The 18,315-nt window shown below is 38.6% G+C and overlaps 1 protein-coding gene across 2 annotated transcripts in view; it reads left to right on the top strand.

Annotated features, from left to right (window-relative positions):
* ASXL2 (ASXL transcriptional regulator 2) overlaps positions 1-18,315 on the top strand; it is a 185,251-nt gene that overhangs the window by 151,011 nt on the left and 15,925 nt on the right. For both annotated transcript variants that reach the window (XM_058287729.2, XM_058287730.2), the window contains 2 exons: positions 8,611-8,774; positions 17,834-17,930. In XM_058287729.2, coding sequence (XP_058143712.1) covers positions 8,611-8,774; positions 17,834-17,930 — 261 coding nt within the window. The remainder of the gene's footprint in view (positions 1-8,610; positions 8,775-17,833; positions 17,931-18,315) is intronic.

Genomic DNA, 18,315 nt, shown 5'->3' with positions numbered 1-18,315 from the left:
AACTAGGGACTGTAGTTTATATTATAGTTTACACTTTGTCCTGCAGAATTTTTTAAGTTATGGCAAAATATACAATGGCCCATATCTGTTACTGCAGTGTCATCCAGGACAAATCCAGTGTCCCAAAAATGCCCCATATTACACCTATTCTTCCTTCTCTCATCCCTCAAAACCTCTGGTGGCCACTGCCTTTACATCAACAATAAGAATTCTTCCATTGCTAGAATAATAATAGATCTGTAGTAAAATAATAAGTCTATGTTAGTCCATTTTTCTTTCCCCAATCGTGAGGATTTGGGGATGGTGATACCTACTCTGCTTCTAATTGAGATGGGGCTTAGATCCCATAGGGCAGTTGGATGGAGCTATCATGTTTGCAGTTACATTCTGTTTCTTGAGATGGGCATTGTCCATCATCATCTCCTTGTTGTCCTAGTTGTCTCCAGTCCAGTGACCTGGAAAGTAGGTGTTGCAACTCTGCTGATATTCAGGGCTCAAATGGCACATGGGTGGACCAAAGATTTAAGTCTCTGTGACTTGTATTTATCAAGTATAGTCATAATTGTGTACACCCTGAGTTTTTGCATGCCAATAACTGATGGTGTCCTTTAGATTGGAAAGTCATTTTACCTGGATATAAATCCTTGCCCTTCATTTGCTTTCCTTTGTTTTCTTAAAATATACTATTATTTGTTTGTTAAAATCAATTATAATTTTCTAACCATTGTAAGTATTTTGGTCTTTTCCTATATATCCTAAAGGATTTTCATTTTAAGTGTAGTTATTTTTCCAGACTGTGTCTCAGTGTTGGCCATTAGGGCCAATATTCTTAAGTACATTGTGTGCCCTTTCAGTGATAGGCTTTCAAATCATCTTTTCCTCACTTGTAGTTTCTTAGGGCTTGTTCTTTTTTTATTGTAGTTCATGTTTTGTTTCTAACTTCCCAGGTTGGACACTTGGAAAGTCAGTAATTTTCTATTAGAAGCATCTATGGCTACACGTTTTCCTCAAAGTTTCCCACTCACTGTATCCCACAAGTTTTATTAAGTAGGGTTGTCCACACAATAGCAGAAAACCTATTAGCGTGTTCACCAGATGTGCTAGAGCAACATTTATTAAGTAAAATGTTAAAAATTATTAAGTAAAAGTAAAAAATTAGACTTTTTACTTAAAAATTTTTTTATTTGGTTTTAATAGTTACATCAATTTTCCTGTGGTTAGTATTTGCCTGGTTTATCTTTACATATTTCTGTGCCCTTGTGCTTTAGGGATATCTCTGAAATAGCAGATAGCTAGCTGAATTTTCTTGTTTTGTTTTCTTTGGTGAGTCTTATCCATTTATGTATTTTTTTGTGGTTGTAAATACATTCAAACTTGTTTCTACTTGTCTTTTTTATTGCTCTTTGTCCCACTTTTATTTTTATTGTCCTCTTTCTTGCCCTCCCCTTTTTGTTTTGATTTGCATTAACTGTACTTTTATTTCTATCTTGCTCATTTTAATTCTCTTAAAATGCTTTTTTATCTCTACTGAGTTTTGTATTTATATTCTCTGTTTCTATTCTTTTAGAAATGGTACCATGCATATTTAGTTAATTCTAAAAATTAATCACCTTATGACTTAAATAAATTGAGCATACTCACAGAACTAGAGTCTGGAAGATAGGTTATCAGGAGACAGTCTAAGGTGGTAAACTGATGTTCAATATGGGAAAAATCTGATATGGTAGAAGGGGGAGGGGGTTGGGCAGTGGATTGGGGTGAAAGTGGTACAGTGATGTGACTCCCCTGTGAGGGGGAGTAGGGTGGTGGAGGGGTTGGATTGTAATAGCCATGGAACTAGGGGAAGGGTAGGAGGAAGGAGCAGGTGAACTGTGGGGATTTGTAGGTCTGTGGATAAAACTACAATGGTGGTAATGTTCTTTTGGCACATGTGGCAGGGGAGGCTTACTGGTACAGGGCGTCAGGATAAGGGCATACCTGGGGCATGCTTCTATGGAATATGAAAGTGTTCATCTTGTCGTAGTATGGTCAGTAGGTGGAAACCCACACAATAAGCAAGAAAATATTAAACTCCCATCCTGGGAGTCCTGCTGTGTTCTCAGTTAGGGGGGCAAGAATCTCCTAAGAACATAGGCAGTGCCTAAAAAAGAAAACAGACCAATATGTCAAGCCCTCAGTGTTACTACATGTAACTATGAGCTTTATTCTTCAAAACTTTAAATTTAATGGTAACCATAGATTCTGAGGGGAGTGGGAGGGAAGAAAGAATAGATGGAACACAGGGCTTTTTCAGGGCCCTGGAATTATTCTGCATAACCTTGCAGTGATGGATGCAGGCCAGTTTAAATTTTGTCAAGACCGACAGCAGGGAAGTAGATGTGGCTCAAGCAGTTGGGTTACAGGTTTGGTTTCCAGTGCCTCCTAAAGATGAGCAAGACAGGGAGCTGACGCGACGAACTGGCACGGTGAGCTGATAGAACAAAATGACACAACAAGGAGAAATGACAAGAGACAAAACAAGCAGGGAACAAATGTGGCTCCCAACAATTGGGCACCTCCCTCCCACATGGGAGGCCCCAGGTTTGGTTTCCAGTGCCTCCTAAAAAGAAGACAAGCAGACACAAAGAGCAGACAGCGAGCACAAAACAGTGGGTCGGGGGGAGGGGGTTAGAAATTAATAAAACAATATTTTAAAAAGACAAAAACAAAACTATAGAGGGAGCAGATGTGGCTCAAGCAGTTGAGTGCCTGCTTCCTACATGGGAGGTCCCAGGTTTGGTACCTCTGGTGCCTCCTGAAAAACAAAAACGAGAAAAACAGCTAGTGAAAAAATTATAAAACCAACTCAGGGAAGCCAGTGTAGTTCAGTGGTTGGCGCCAGCTTCTCACATAAGAGGTCCCGGGTTCAATCCCTGGCCCCAGTACCTCAAACAAAACAAAACAAAACAAAACACACACACACACATATACACACATACACACACATGTGAGTGTATGGTGCACCCATAATGTAAGCCATTGACCATGATTAGTAGCAATGCTTCAATATTTGTACATCAGTTGTAACAAATATTACAAACACATGTAAAATGTTATTTATAGGGAGGGTGTAACCTAAATCTTCTTTGAAGATAAAGTGAAAAATAAACTGGGGGAATATACAGAAGCAATTGCGACTGTACATAAAATAAGAGATCTTAAGGTAATGAAAGACAAATTTTTTTCATTTATTTTTGTATTTTGTAATTTTTTGGCTTTGTTTTTGGGACAGTTTTGGATTGCAGAAGGGTTATAAATGTGGTAGGGGACAATCACTGGTGCATGGTGTTGGTGATGGATGTGTGGGGAAGAGTGTACCTGGGGTATGCGTCTATGGCATATGTATATGTTCAGGTGGTTAGGGGTCTCTGTCTTGGTGAGTGGAGAACCACACAATAACCAAAAGAATATTGAATTCCCATCCTGGGAAGTCCTGCTACGTTCTCTCATAGAGTGGCAAGAATACCCTGAGTACATGGGCATTAAGTAGTGAAGGAGGAAAGACCATTATGCCAGGCCCTTGATATTGAGGATATGAACCTTTTCTTATTAAATTGAAACTTAGACAAGTATTATGTATTGCCTAAGAGTTACTTCTTAAAAGGCTCTTTGTTGCTCAAATGTAGCCTCATTCTAAGCCAAACGCAGCATATAAATGCACAACCCCCCGCCAACATTGGACATGATTCCCAGGGGTGAGTCTCCCTAGCACCAACTAGCAACGCATTTGGGAAAAAACTTTGACCCAAAGGGGGAGATATTAAATACAAATGAGTTTATATGGCTAAGAGATTTGAAAGTGAGTTGGGAGGTCATTCCAGAGGTTACACACATCGCAGCAGGATCTCATTGCCATAGTAAACAATGCCTCAAACAGCAGGGCTCCTGAGGGTTCTGGAGACATCTAGACCCTATAGGCAGGGTAGACAAGTTCAGGAATCCATCGTTCTTTCAGTAGGCCTTATTTTGGAATATATGCTCCCCAGTGTAACAGAGATAGACTCATTTTGAATTTCTCTACACAATGCTACCCCTTTTATTTGAACCTCCAGTTAGCACTATACCATTAAATACATGCCCCGGAGACTTAAATCTTTGGTCTGTTCATATGCCAGTTGAACCCTGAATCTCAGCAGAGTAGCAACACCTCCTCTCAAGTTCATTGGACTTGCCCAGGACAACTAACGAAAGGATGATAATGGACAATGGCCATCCAAAAAAACAGTATTTACAATTGCAAGCAAGACAGTTACATCCATCTGCCCCATGGGATCTAAGCCCTTTCTCAGACACAGAGCAGGCATCACCATCCCAAAATCCTCAAGACTGAGGAATGAACAAACAATTGGGGAATGCAAAAAGTAGACTTACTATTATTCTAACAATGGAAGAACTTGTATTACTAATATAAAGGCAGTGACTACCACAGGTTCTGATGGGAAGGAGAGGGAAGAATAAATGTAACATGGGGCATTTCTGGGACTGGAATTGTCCTGCATGAGATTGCAGTGATGGGTATAGGCCATTATACATTTTGTCAAAACCTTTAAAGTTGTGCGGTGCAAAGTGTAAACTATAATGTAAATGATAATCTGTGGTTAGTAGCAGTGCTTCAGTATGTATTCATCAGTTGTGACATGTATCACACTAATGAAAGATGTTATTAATGGAGGAAAGTGGGGGAGGGTAGAGGGATATGGGAATCCCTTGTATATATTTCTTTCCTTATATTTTTGATGGTGTAACATTTATGTAATTTAAAGTGTCTTCAAAAATTAAAATTTTTAAAAAGTGGAAAATAAAAGTTAATCATCTTAATTTCTTCCAGAATAATGAAGTTCTTTACAGCAGTTTAGTGCTTGTCTTTTCTCTCCAGACTTAAATAATATTGTTGTCTAACATTTATGTACTTTGTTTTTAATCTAACAAGTCAGGATACTATTCTTTTACACAGAAAATGTTGATATGGATTTATCGTTGTGTTTATTTTTCTCTATTATTTTACAGTTTATCTTGCTCTAGTGATTTTCCTTCTTGAAGTATAGTTTGTTTTTTAAAAGATTTATTTTATTTATTTCTCTCCCCTTCCCCCCTGTTGTCTGCTCTCTTGTGTCCATTCGCTGTGTGTTATTCTGTGTCTGCTTGATTCTTGTTAGGTGGCACCGAGAATCTGCGTCTCTTTTTTGTTGCGTCATCTTGCTGCTTCAGCTCTCCACGTGTGCGGCACCACTCCTGGGTGGGCTGTGCTTTTTTTTTTTTTTCATGTGGGGTGGCTCTCCTTGCCGGTCGCACTCCTTGCGTGTGGGGCACCCCTACATAGGGACACCCCTGTGTGGCATGGCACTCCTTGCGCACGGAAGCACTGCAGATGGGCCAGCTTACCACATGGGTCAGGAGGCCCTGGGTATCGAATCCTGGACCCTCCATATGGTAGGGGGATACTCTTATCAGTTGAGCTACATCTGTTTCCCAATTTTTTTTTTTTAAGGTTTTTTTATTTATTTAATCCCCCCCCCCCCCCCCCGAGCTTCCAAATTTTTTTAAGAAATTTATTTAGGGCAGATCTCTTGGTAGTAAATTCCCTCAGTGTTTATAGATGTCTTCATTTCATGTTCACTTTTTAAAATTATTTTTATTAGGGTAGTTGTTAGATTTGTAGGAAAATGGCACAGAAGTGCAGCACTCCTATATAACCCCCCACCACCCACATATAGTTTTCCTATTACTGACATTTTGCATTAATGTGCTGTCTTTGTTAAAATTGATGAAACAGTATTGTTAAAATTATACTATTAACTATAGTTTACATTAGGGTTCACTCTGTGTACAGTTATATGTTTTATTTTTAATGTTTACTTTGGTAGTACATATACAACCTCAAATTTCCATTTTCACCAATTTTCAGATACTCAATTCAGTCAGTGGTGTTAATTATATTCACAATGTTGTGCTACCATCACCACCATCCATTACCAAAAACTTCCCTCACACCAAACAAACTGTCCCGCTTAAACATTATCATATTCATATTCTGGAAGGATAGTTTGGTGGACATACCATTCTAGGTTAATGGTTATCTCCTTTCAACGTTCTGTAGATATTATCTACTTTATTCTGGATTCCTTTGTTAGAAGTTTGATTTCATTCTTTTGTTCCGTTTTATGTATACTTCCCCTTCCTCATGGATGCTTTCAGGCTATTTTCTGTCTTTGAAGAACAATTTTACTTAGCCACATCTAAGCATGTATTTCTTTTAATCCTGCTCTGGGGTATTTTGTGCTTCTAGATTTTTAGGTATGGGATTTCTATCAGCTCTGATAAATGTAAACTGTCAGTTCTTTAAATACTGTGTTTTCCCATTATCTTCATTTTCTCTTTCTAGGTCTCTAGTCGGCATATGTTAAACCAGGGATGCTTAACAAGGGGTCCATGGAAAGATTTCAGGGGGTCTGTGAGCTTGAATTGAAAAATAATCAACTTATTTTCTCAACCTTTAAGTGAAATCCAGTTTTTCCTTCACTTATGAATATATGCAATAAATTATGATATTATTTCATATCACATTACAGTTGCATATCTTGAAAAATTGCTTATGCTCATCCATTCTTTAAAATTACTGTAGTTGTTACACCCAATGCTACTTGAATGTCACAAAACTGCTGCTTTCATTCTGAGAAGGTGTCTGTGGTTTTCACCTGCTGGCAAAGGGGTCCATGAAACATAAAAGGTTAAGAACCCCTATGTTAAATCTTCTCATCTTTCAATCATATTTCTGCTTAAAGCTCTTAAAATATTTCCCAAATCTCTTTGCTGCATTCTGGGTAAGGTGATTGACTATATTTTCTAGATTACTAATTCCTTCTTTAACAAGTATGTAGACTGCTATATATGACATCCATAGAATCTATCTCAGGAATTTTTATTTTTCATTTCTTAACATTGCATTTATTTTCAAACTTCAAGTCTGGTCATCCCTGATTGTTTTAGCCTTATCTTTAACATGTTCTTTATTTCCTTAAGCATTTTATACATAACTAGTCTGTGTTTTGTTTATTTGACAATTCCAGTGATAACATGCTTCTAGGTCTAAATCATTTATTTTATTTTAATTCCCCAGCCCCGCAGCTTGCTTTCTCTCTGCTCTCTGTGTCCGTTTATTGTGCGTTCTTCTGTGTGTCTGTATTTATTTTTTTATTTATCCCCCCACCTTGCGGCTTGCTTGTTGTCTCTTCTCTGTGTCCATTCGGTGCGCGCTCTTCTATGGTTTGTTTTGTTTTCCTTGTCTCCCTTTTGTTGCATCACCTTTCTGAGTTGGCTCTCCGCAGGGCTCGTGGGTTGGGCGGCTCACCGCGGCGTGCAGGTGAGCGAGCCTGCCTTCACCAGGAGGCCCGGGACGCCAACCTAGGGCCTCCCATATGGTAGACGGGAGCCCAACTGATTGAGCACAGCTGCTTCCCTAAATCATTTATTTTTAAATGACTCTGTTGTAGTGGCATGCTCTCTGGTTTGTTTGTCAGGTAGTGCTGGATTTTAATTTGTAAAAATCCTGTGGGTCTAAGTTCAGGACATTTTTTCCTCTTAAGAGAGATTACATTTGATTGTACTTTTGCCAGGAGCCAGGGATTACTCATATCTCGGATCATGTAGTTTTGTGCAAGAATTTCTAAATGTGGAATTTTGAGGTCTTAGAGTTCTATACCTATTAAAATTTGTTATGTATTGCTAATTTTTCTCTGGTAAAATTACACTAATTTAAGCCTCACTGGTAGTGTTTCAGAGTGCTTTTTTCCCCTTACACTCCCATCGCTATATTGCAATTTTTCCCATTTTGATAAGACAAAAGACATTCATTGTTTAACTTCCATTTCTTTAAATATTAATATCAGCATCTGTTCATGGTTAATGGACTATTAATTGCTTGTTCATTTCTTTGGTGGCATTTGTCTTTTTTTCTTGCAGATTTGCAAATGTACTTTTTATATGAAGAATAATAACCTTTTGTAATGGCTTACAAATATTTTTTTCCAAGTTAATCTTTTAGCTTTGTTTCTAATGTTTTGTGTCATTTTTATTTTAAACTCTTGTGTGCTCGGATCTGTCAGTCTTTTGAATAACTGTATCCTTCTGGTTATGAACAGATTTCCTGAAACTGCTAAATTATATGATTGTAACATTTTTAACTAATGCTAATTAAGATCAGAGGGGAGAAAAATCTCATGGGGAGGAAGATAAGTTGTGAGATTTAAATTTTTCTGTATTTTAGCCATGAACTTCCTCAGTTCTTTTGAGAAATAATCAGCTTTCAAGCTTAAAATGTGTTTTGTATGGCAAAAGATCACTTAATTTATAGACCTTGTTCTGTTTGTATAGGGAAGATTCTTTTGTTCTATGTGAATGATCTTTGTTGGTCTTGGGACCAGGAAGACATTTTTAAGATCTTTTAGTGATGGTAGTGCCTTCCCAGTGATAGATTATGTGCTTAAAACCATGGTTTTTTTGCATAGTAGAACAAGCTGGAATTTAGGTAGAAACAGGAATGTGCTCAAATGATTCTTTTCTGTTTTTTTGTAGGGCAAATGAAAAGGACTAAATGTGCTGAAATTGATGTTGAGACACCAGATTCCATTCTGGTTAATACAAATCTGCGAGCGCTGATCAACAAACACACCTTTTCAGTCCTTCCTGGAGATTGCCAGCAGCGACTCCTCCTACTTCTTCCAGAGGTGGATCGACAGGTGTGTCAATTCAAGCTTAAGCAGTTTTATTATAACCCTTCTGGGACTTCCCTCACTCATTCACTTCAGAACTCAAGATTTTTAAAAAGTTTTTTCACTTTTCTTTATAACTGTAAAGTGGTTATAATTCTACTAAATGAGAGATGAGTATTTTTGCCTAAGTATTCTTAATAAGTGGGCCATCTAAGGCCGATAAAGGAGGAAAAAAAACTCTCTTGCCAAAATGTCATGAAATTTGTCTGGCTGTCATTTTCTGTAAGATTGTAGACATTGGTAGAATACAGCTCAGGGAAGACGAAGTGTTGTCTTGGTCCAATATTAACAAGATGTGCCTAAGTGTGAGCGGAGTAGAAAACTTCAGGAATCAGTCATAACATGGGTTCTAATAAATAGGTACATCTGGAAGGATATACAACAGTTAAGAGTGGTGGGATTTAGAATGTTATTTATTTTTATTCTTCTGTTAAACTTTTATAAAACAAACATGTATTGCTTATATAATGAAGAACATAAAAACCTAATTTATGTTATGCTTTTTTTTTTTTTTTAAGTAGTAAGAAGAAATACCAAAAGTTGAGAAGAGTCAAGGAAGGGACCACAGAGATTTAGTTTGGTCTGGAATAAGGAACAGGTTCGAGACTTAGACTTTTTATCAGGCACAGTGTGAATAGCAAATGACTGTCTCTTCTGAGTTTGTTTTCTCTTCTGTAAAAGGAAGAATAGGACTTAGGATTTTTCTAAGATTTATTCAGTATTGAGATTTTAAAAAAATAATTTCTAGACACTTGTTATGTTCTCAGTAATATGGTACGTGTTTTCCCCCTTTTTTTCTCATCATTGTAAAAACACCAGGAAAGTGGAGAGGTTTTTTCCCTTGTTTATAGTAAGAGAACTGATATTAATGGAGAGTAAAGTAGCCTACACAGATGGTGAGAAGTAATTAATCTAATTAGTTGGGACTTGAATTCAAATATTTCTAATTCTGAAAACCATCTTTCTATTACTATCAATTGTATAGTGCTGTGAATCCAGCACATGTCAAATCAGGTCAGATTCCATTGTCCTTTGAGTTCAAGTAACTCAGGTATATACCAGCAATAGGGGCAAAAAAGTGAAACTGATCCTTCCCAGCAATTGCTTTCCCTACCTTAATACCTGTTGGAGAAAATATAGCTTGCATGATGCTCAAATCTTGGTTGGAACAAGTTAGAAAACTGAAGTTTCATCAGAGTTTTTAGAAGACTTCTCATTAGGTGTTGCTTTCATCATTTTTTAAGATTCATGATGAGGACCAATTTATGGAACTCTAGGACACTTTCCTTAGACCTGTCTTTTGATTGTCGCATATACTTCTAGAAGTAAAGGAACCTTACAGCGTATATCTCTAGTTTATCTTCTCATATAGTACAGTCCTATGGGGTATTCTAATAGAAAGTTACTTGGCCAGAAACTTACTTGGTCTTTTTCAGTTATAAATATGATAAGAGGACATATAGAGTTCAAATGAAGTGAATTAGCAACTTTATTGTCAAATGAAATTTGGAGTGCTTATAAAGAATGCTTGTTATCACTAGGATGAAAAGTTGGAAACCATACTCCAGTGTATGGAATACCCAGCAAAAAAACTGTAGAAAAATATTTTTTATACCTGAGATAAGAAAGGAGAGTGGGGGGACTAAAGACAGTTTTCTTCAGACATATATTTAAGGGCTAGAATATCGAAGAGGTAAACATCTTTGTTTTTCTAGAAAGTAGATTAAAGTAACAAGTAGTAGTTAAAGTAACAAACTTTTTACAGTTGGAGCTTATGATAGAGTAACTTGCTCATCACTAACTATTCAAGCATAGGTTGGATGACCTTTCTCATATGGAAGCCCATTAGCCCTCTGCCTACACCCTAGTGCAGGGGGCTTGGCAAACTATGGCCCATGGGCCAATTCCAGATCACTGCCTGTTTTTTATAAATAAAGATTTATTGGCACATAGCCCTCCCATTAGGTTACGTACTGTCTGGTTTCTTTCACTTAGCATAATGTTGGGCATTTTTGTCTGATATTAACATCCTGTAACATTAGCAGTTTCAAAGTAAAACAGTCTTATATATGCAGTATTACCCATATTTATATTACATACTGCCTGTAACTGCTTTTGCAATAAAGTGGGTTAAGATTTCCCCAAATCCATAGGTTGTCCAAATAGTTTCCCAAATTTTTCTTGAAAATTGTTTGTGAGCACTGTTTTGTTTGTTCATGCTAATGCCAGTAATAACCCAAGTTTTGACAGCATTTGCTCAGTATAGTGGGTTTAATATCTCGAAAGGCAAATCCCCTGTCACAGTTTTTCTTTTGTAATCATTTTCTGTACCAGGCTATGGCATATTTTTCTATATGAACTCTAAGATTATTTTATTTACTTCACGAAAAGTCTGGGAATTTTGAATGGGATGAATGGCGTTTTAATTAAGTCTTTCCTTCCAAGTTTCCTGAGACCTTACATCTTTAAATAAGATTTTAGGATTTTTAACCAGGTAAAGAAACCCAAAATCTCTACTATAAAAAAGTATTTAAAAAACTTTTGGCAGGCAGCGGACTTGGCCCAGTGGTTAGGGCGTCCGTCTGCCACATGGGAGGTCCGTGGATCAAACCCCAGGCCTCCTTGACCCTTGTGGAGCTGGCCCATGCTCAGTGCTGATGCACGCAAGGAGTGCCCTGCCACGCAGGGGTGTCCCCCGCATAGGAGAGTCCCATGCACAAGGAGTGCGCCCCGTAAGAAGAGCCGCCCAGCGGGAAAGAAAGTGCAGCCTGCCCAGGAATGGTGCCGCTCACACAGAGAGCTGACGTAACAAGATGACGCAACAAAAAGAAACACAGATTCCCAGTGCCGCTGACAACAACAGAAGCGGACAAAGAAGATGACACAGCAGCAGATAGACACAGAGAACAGACAACCGAGGTGGGGGGGGGGAAATAGGTAAATAAATCTTTACAAAAAAAACTTCTGGGAAATTATAATGCTACTTATGTAACAAAAATAAATTTTATTTAAATAAATAAATACAAATGGAACTGCTCAGAAAAAGAAAACTTTTGGCAAGACATCACAAAGTCAGTAGACAAATTGGGGAAAATATTTTTAACATTTGTGAAAATAAGTTTACTACATATAATTTGCAAAGGACTCTTACACATTGCTGACAAATAAACAATCTCATGGAAAAATGGGCAAATGCTATGAACTGACAGTTCACAGGGTAGCAAGACTAACAAATAAACATGCAGAAAGGTGCACAAACAATTCTAGTGGTCAAGAGAAAGCAAATTTTTACAGTTTCAAAACCATTAGGGGAGGCAGATTTGGCTCAACTGAGAGTGTCCGTCTACCACGTGGGAGGTCCAGGATTCAAACGCAGGGCCTCCTGACCTGTGTGGTGAGCTGGCCCATGCATAGCGCTGATGCACGCAAGGGGTGCCATACCACGCGGGGGTGTCCCCCGCATATAGTAGCCTCACACTCAAGGAGTGCGCCCCATAAGGAGAGCTGTGCCACACAAAAAGAGCGCAGCCTGCCCTGGAGTGGTGCCACACATATGGAGAGCTGATGCAGCAAGATGAGGCAACAGAAAGAGACACAGATTCCCGGTGCCACTGACAAGAATGCAAGCAGACACAGAAGAACACACGGCAAATAGACACAGAGATAAGACAATGGGGCTGCGGGGGGAGGGGAGAGAAATAATTTTTTTTAAAAAATCTTTTAAAAAAGACCAAAAAAACCCACTAGGTTGACAAAAATTAAATAACAACAACATCTTCTTTGGGCAGAGATAAGTATAAAAACATGTACTGATATATTGCTGGTAAAATGTGAATTGTTCTAGCTGTTTTGGGAAAATAATCTGATGATATTTAGTTAATCACATATTCACACATACATTCTTAGATCTAGGGATCTGTCATACAGAAATAAAAACACTAATATATTTATCTATACCAGGAAGCTTATTGCCAGCTTTGTTGGTGGTGGAAAAAAAACTGGAAATGTAAAATTAGTAAATTAATTGGGATTCATGCATATAATTTATAATATGCAGTGATTACAAAGAAGCTAAAACTATGCCAGTTGACTTGGAGAGACTTTCACAGTAATTAAGTGAGAAAGCTAACATTCAAAGTAGTGAATATAACTTAGACTCGCTTTTATAAAACTAAAAATGAGCCCCTCCATCTAAAAACTCATTACGTATGTATTTATTTCTTTGCAAGTAGTTCTGAGCAGTTTTTTAATCATTGAGGAATGGGGGTTGAATAGAAAGGAAAAAAGTTTGAGAGGTAAACAGGAGAGTATTTTTTAGAAAAAGTGGTATTACATTAAAAAACACAAGTGTCCACAGTAAAACAGCATGGTACCATATGGTTATGCTTCTATAAAATTAAATATGGATTACAGCAAGATGGCAGTGGAGTAAGGAGGTCCTAGAGTCAACTCCTGCTACAGGGCAGTTGGCAAACACCCAGAGCTCTATGGAGCTAGCTGAAGCACCTGTTTGGGGCCTTCAGGAGGCCAGAAGGGCATCCTGCAACATCCTTGAAGGAGTGGAAGGATGAGACTGTCTGTATAGAACACTCGTAAGTAGAGGCTCCACACCCAGCTGGTGCCCATCCTCCACCAGAGGCACAAGCCGCCTCAGGAGCTATTCCACGGCTGGAATTGAAAGCTCCACTTCCCAAAAACATGGGAGGAAGAGACAGTTGGGCACCAGCTTCAACTACTGATGAGTAAAATTCAGCAGGCTACAGTATAATCCTGAGAAGAGCTAAAGTTTGAGCCTGTACAAGTCAGAAAGAGGCTGGGAGCTGCCATCTTAACTCTGCGCCTGGCACAAGGGGAAGCAGGGCGGACTGAAGATCCCTCCAGCAGGGAGGAAGCTGCAGGGACCTGCGCCAGCCTCTCTGGGAATTTGCCGGCCAAGTCGCGGAGGCCGGTGATTGTCCTACTCTGGTAGTGCAAGCCACCCCAGGAGCTGTTCTGTGACCAGAATTGAAAGCTCCGTTTCCCAAAAACAGTGGAGGAGGAGACGGTGGGCTGCCGATTTCAGCTACTGATTGTTAGACTTGGATGGCTAAGGAATAACCTAGGAATAGCTGGGGTATGATTTGTCCAAGTTGAAAAAAGACTGGTGGCCGCCATTTTGACCTCACGTCCAGCCTGAGGGGAAGCCGGCCTGACCAAATAATCATAGTGATGGTAGGAACTGGTTTCTTTTACCCGATCAGCCTGTAGCCCTAGCCTAGGCTTTAGTCACACCTCTGGCAGGGAGGAGGCTGGCTAGCTCAGCACCAGTCTATCCAGGTAACTGAGAGTACTTTTGACTGGCACAAAATGAATAATTAAAAGTCTACCAGGGCAACTGCAGTCATCTTGGACCTGCACTGCATAGGATGCTGCCCACACCTGCAGCTCTATTCATGCCCCAGATGGGAGAAAGGGACGTGAAGCTTCATCAGTCTCTCTGGGCAACTACAGTCTAGGCCTGCACAACTTGAATTATTTCACACACTGTGACTCTACCTCTGGGAAAGGAGAAAGTTGGGAGAAGCTTCAACCATCCCTGGGGCAGTGAGGGCAGATTGAGTCTCCACAGTTTATAGCACCAATTACATCCTTGGCTCCTCCTGCGCAACCAGCAAGGGACAAAGGGCAGGAAGCCCTAAACTAAAGAGAAAACTTATGCACAGAATAAACACTCTAGTAAGCCAAATGTCAAGACACCACCCAAAAATTACAGTCCACACCAAGAAACAGGAAGCTATGGCCCAGTTAGAGGAATAAGATAAGCCTCCATATGACATAGAGGAGTTGAGACAACTAATCATAGATGTTCAAACAAACCTCCCTACTAAATTCAATAAGATGGCTAAAAAGATTAAGGATATTAAGAAGACACTGGATGAGCACAAAGAAGAATTTGAGAGCATGCATAGAAAAATAGCAGATCTTATGAGAATGAAAGGTGCAATAAATGATGAAATTTTTAAAAATTAGAATCATACAGTAGATTTGTGGAGGTAGAAGAAAGGATTGGTGAGCTTAAAAAAATGGTCTCTGAACATGAACATAAAAAGGAACAGGTGAAGAAAAGAATGGGGAAAAAAAATTTTTTTTTAAGATTTTTAAAATTTACCGCCCTCCCTCCCCCCAACATCTGTTCTCTGTGTCTGCTTGCATTCTTGTCAGTGGCACCGGGAATCTGTGTCTCTTTTTGTTGCATCATCTTACCGTGTCAACTCTCTGTGTGTGCAGTGCCGCTCCTGGGCAGACTATGCTTTTTTCGTGCAAGGTGGCTCTCCTTGCAGGGCATACTCCTTGTGTGGGGGGCTCCCCTATGCAGGGAATACCCCTGCATGGCACGGCACTCCATGCATCAGCACTGTGCGTGGACCAGCTCAGCACACAGGTCAGAAGGCCCTAGGGTTTGAACCCTGGACCAACCATATAGTAGGCAGATGCTCTATCAGCTGAGCCAAATCCACTTCCCAAGAATGGAAAATATTGAAAAAGGTTATTCAGGGAGCTAAATGACAACCAGAGATATGCAAACATATGTGTCATGGGTGTCCAAGAAGGAGAAGAGAAGGGAAAAGGGGCAGAAGGAATATTTAAAGAAATAATGGTAGAAAATTTCCCATCCCTGTAGAAGGACTTTGATATCCATGTCCAAGAAGCACAACATACTCCCATCCAAAAAAATCCGAATAAACCAACTCCGAGACACATGCTAATCTGAATGTCAAATGCCAAAAACAGAATTCTGAGAACAGCAAGAGAAAAGCAATGCGTAACATATAAGGGATACCCAATAAGATTAAGTGCTGATTTCTTACCAGAAACCATGGAGGCAAGAAGACAGTGGTCTGATATATTTAAGATACTACTAGAGAAAAAACTTCCAGCCAAGAATTTTATATCCAGCAAGACTGTCTTTCAAAAATGAGGTCAAGATTAGAATATTTACAGATAAACAGAAACTAAGAGAATTTCTAAGCAAGAGACCAGATTTTCTGGAAATACTAAAAGGTGTGCTATAACCTCAATAGAAAAGACAGGAGAGAGAGGCCTGGAAGAAAATCTAGAAATGAAGATTATATGAATAAAAGTAACTAAAAGTGTCAAAAGAGTGGTGAAAATAAAATATGACAGATAAAACTCAAGTAGTCAGAAATAAACGTACCCAATGATGTAAAGCACTTGTATTCTGAAAACTGCAACTCAATATTAAAAGAATTTTAAAAGTCCTAAATAACTGGAAGAACATCCCATGCTCATGGATTGGAAGACTAAATATCATTAAGCTGTCAGTTCTACTCAAACTGATATACAGATTCGATGCAACCCTGATAAAAATTCCACCAGCGTTTTGGAAAAAAAATTGAAAATACGGCAAATTTATTTGGAAGGGTAAGGGGTCCTGAAGAGCCAGAAACATCATAATAAAAAGGAAAAGCAAACCCTCATCTCCAGACTTTAAATCATATTACCTGGCTATAGTGGTAAAAACAGCAGGATACTGGCATAAAGACAGGTACATAGAACAATGGAACCAAATTGATGACTCAGAAACAGACCCTCACATGTATGGTCAAGTGATTTTTAACTGGCCTGTCAAACTCCCACAGCTCTGGCAGAACAAGAACTGAATATCTATAGCCAAAAAAAGGAAAGAGGACCTCTAACTCACATCCTATCCAAAAATTAACTCAAAATGAATCAAAAACCCAAAAATAAAAGCAAGAGCCGTAAAACTTCTAGAAGAAATTGTAGGAAAATATCTTCAAGACCTGGTGGTAGGTGATGGATTCTTAATGGAGATAAGAGAAGTACTGAAATGGACTACTGATGTTTAATGTATATCGAAGTTTTAATTAGCTTTACTGTAAAAGTGTGGAAATGTATAGAATGGGCGGTAAACATAGTAATAGCTAGTTTATAAATAGGGATGTGGCTGAAAATGGTAGTCTAGAAATGTAAATGCTAATTGACAGACTGCTAGAGAATAATCTAGGAACTGAAAAGCACAGTAAACCGAGAGGTGGATGAGACTTGTGGTTGATGGTATAGATGCAAGAGTGTCCTTTGTGAGCTAGAGCAAATGTATATCACTATGGCAGGGTGTTGGGAACACATGGGAAAAATACAACTGGAATGACCAATGGACTGTGGTTAGCTGTAATAATATGATATTCTTGGATCTATGCCAAAGATGTACTGTATTGATAATGGGGTAGTATGGAAAATGTGAGCCAAGTGTATGCTGTGGACATGGTAACAATCAGATGATATTATCTTACCTGTAACAAATGTTCCACCACAGTGTGACAGTGTGTTGATATGATAGAGGGGTGTTGCTTGGGAATTCTGCGTATGTGCATGATTGTTTTATAAGTTTACAACTTCTATCATAAAAAATATATTTAAAAAATAATAAGGTGTGTTGGGGGAAAAGCATAACAAATGTAAGATAAAGACTATAATTAGTAGTAAGATTTTGACAATATTCTTTTGTAATTTGTAACAAACATCTCAAGACAATGCAAGGTGTTGGTGGAGGGTTGATATATGAGACTCCTGTATGATGTTATGCATGTTTGCTTTGTAAGTTCACAACTTTTACTGTATACTTAATTGTTTATGTACGTATATAAATGACAAAGATAATAATAGGGAGGGTTGGGGGAAAATACTTTGGTTAGTAGTAATATTTTGACAATGCTCTTTAATCATTAGTTAAAAAGGTTTAACAACAATATAAAGGTGTTGGTGGTAAGATGAGTTATGAGAGTCCTGTATGCTGTTATGTATGTATGTTTTCTAAGTTCACAACTATTACTATACACTTATTGTTTATGTATGTTTGTGTGTGGGTGATATATTTCAATAAATTATTTTTTTTTAAATGGGTTAAAAATTTAAATACACATACATTCTTTTTTATATAGAAGGAAAGTAAACTACTACATTACTACTTTCTTTGTAAGCTTTCCTTGGCTTATTACTTGATCCAGGTTGGTCCAGATGGTTTGATGAAGTTAAATGGCTCAGCCCTTAACAATGAGTTCTTCACTTCAGCAGCCCAAGGCTGGAAGGAAAGACTCTCAGAAGGTAAGTGTTATACCTCCTGTGTCTCCCACTATGTATACCTACTTGAGGCCAGTATATATATATGCACCTGAGCCACTTTGAGAGCTATAGGCACCTTGCCACCTCAACAGGTATTTGAGCAATTGTGGAAGGCAAAGGACAGGATGTTTTCATAGCTGTCCTCTGTGAACCCTACATCTCAAGCCTGTATATCTGGAGTCCATCCATATGCATTTTAATGATTTTGAGTCAACTGGGAAATTTTAAAATGCAGATTTTTGAGGCCTCCCATGTGCAGGGTCCTGGGCTGGGTTCAGTTTCTGGTGCCCCCTGAAAAAAAACAGACACACAAACAAGAAGCAAAACAAATGAAAGGAAAGCCAGCTCAGGGTGGTGCCAATATGGC

This window comes from Dasypus novemcinctus, chromosome 25 (genome assembly GCF_030445035.2).
Source record: "Dasypus novemcinctus isolate mDasNov1 chromosome 25, mDasNov1.1.hap2, whole genome shotgun sequence".
Lineage (NCBI taxonomy): Eukaryota > Metazoa > Chordata > Mammalia > Cingulata > Dasypodidae > Dasypus > Dasypus novemcinctus.
This window is presented reverse-complemented; position numbering and strand designations above follow the sequence as displayed.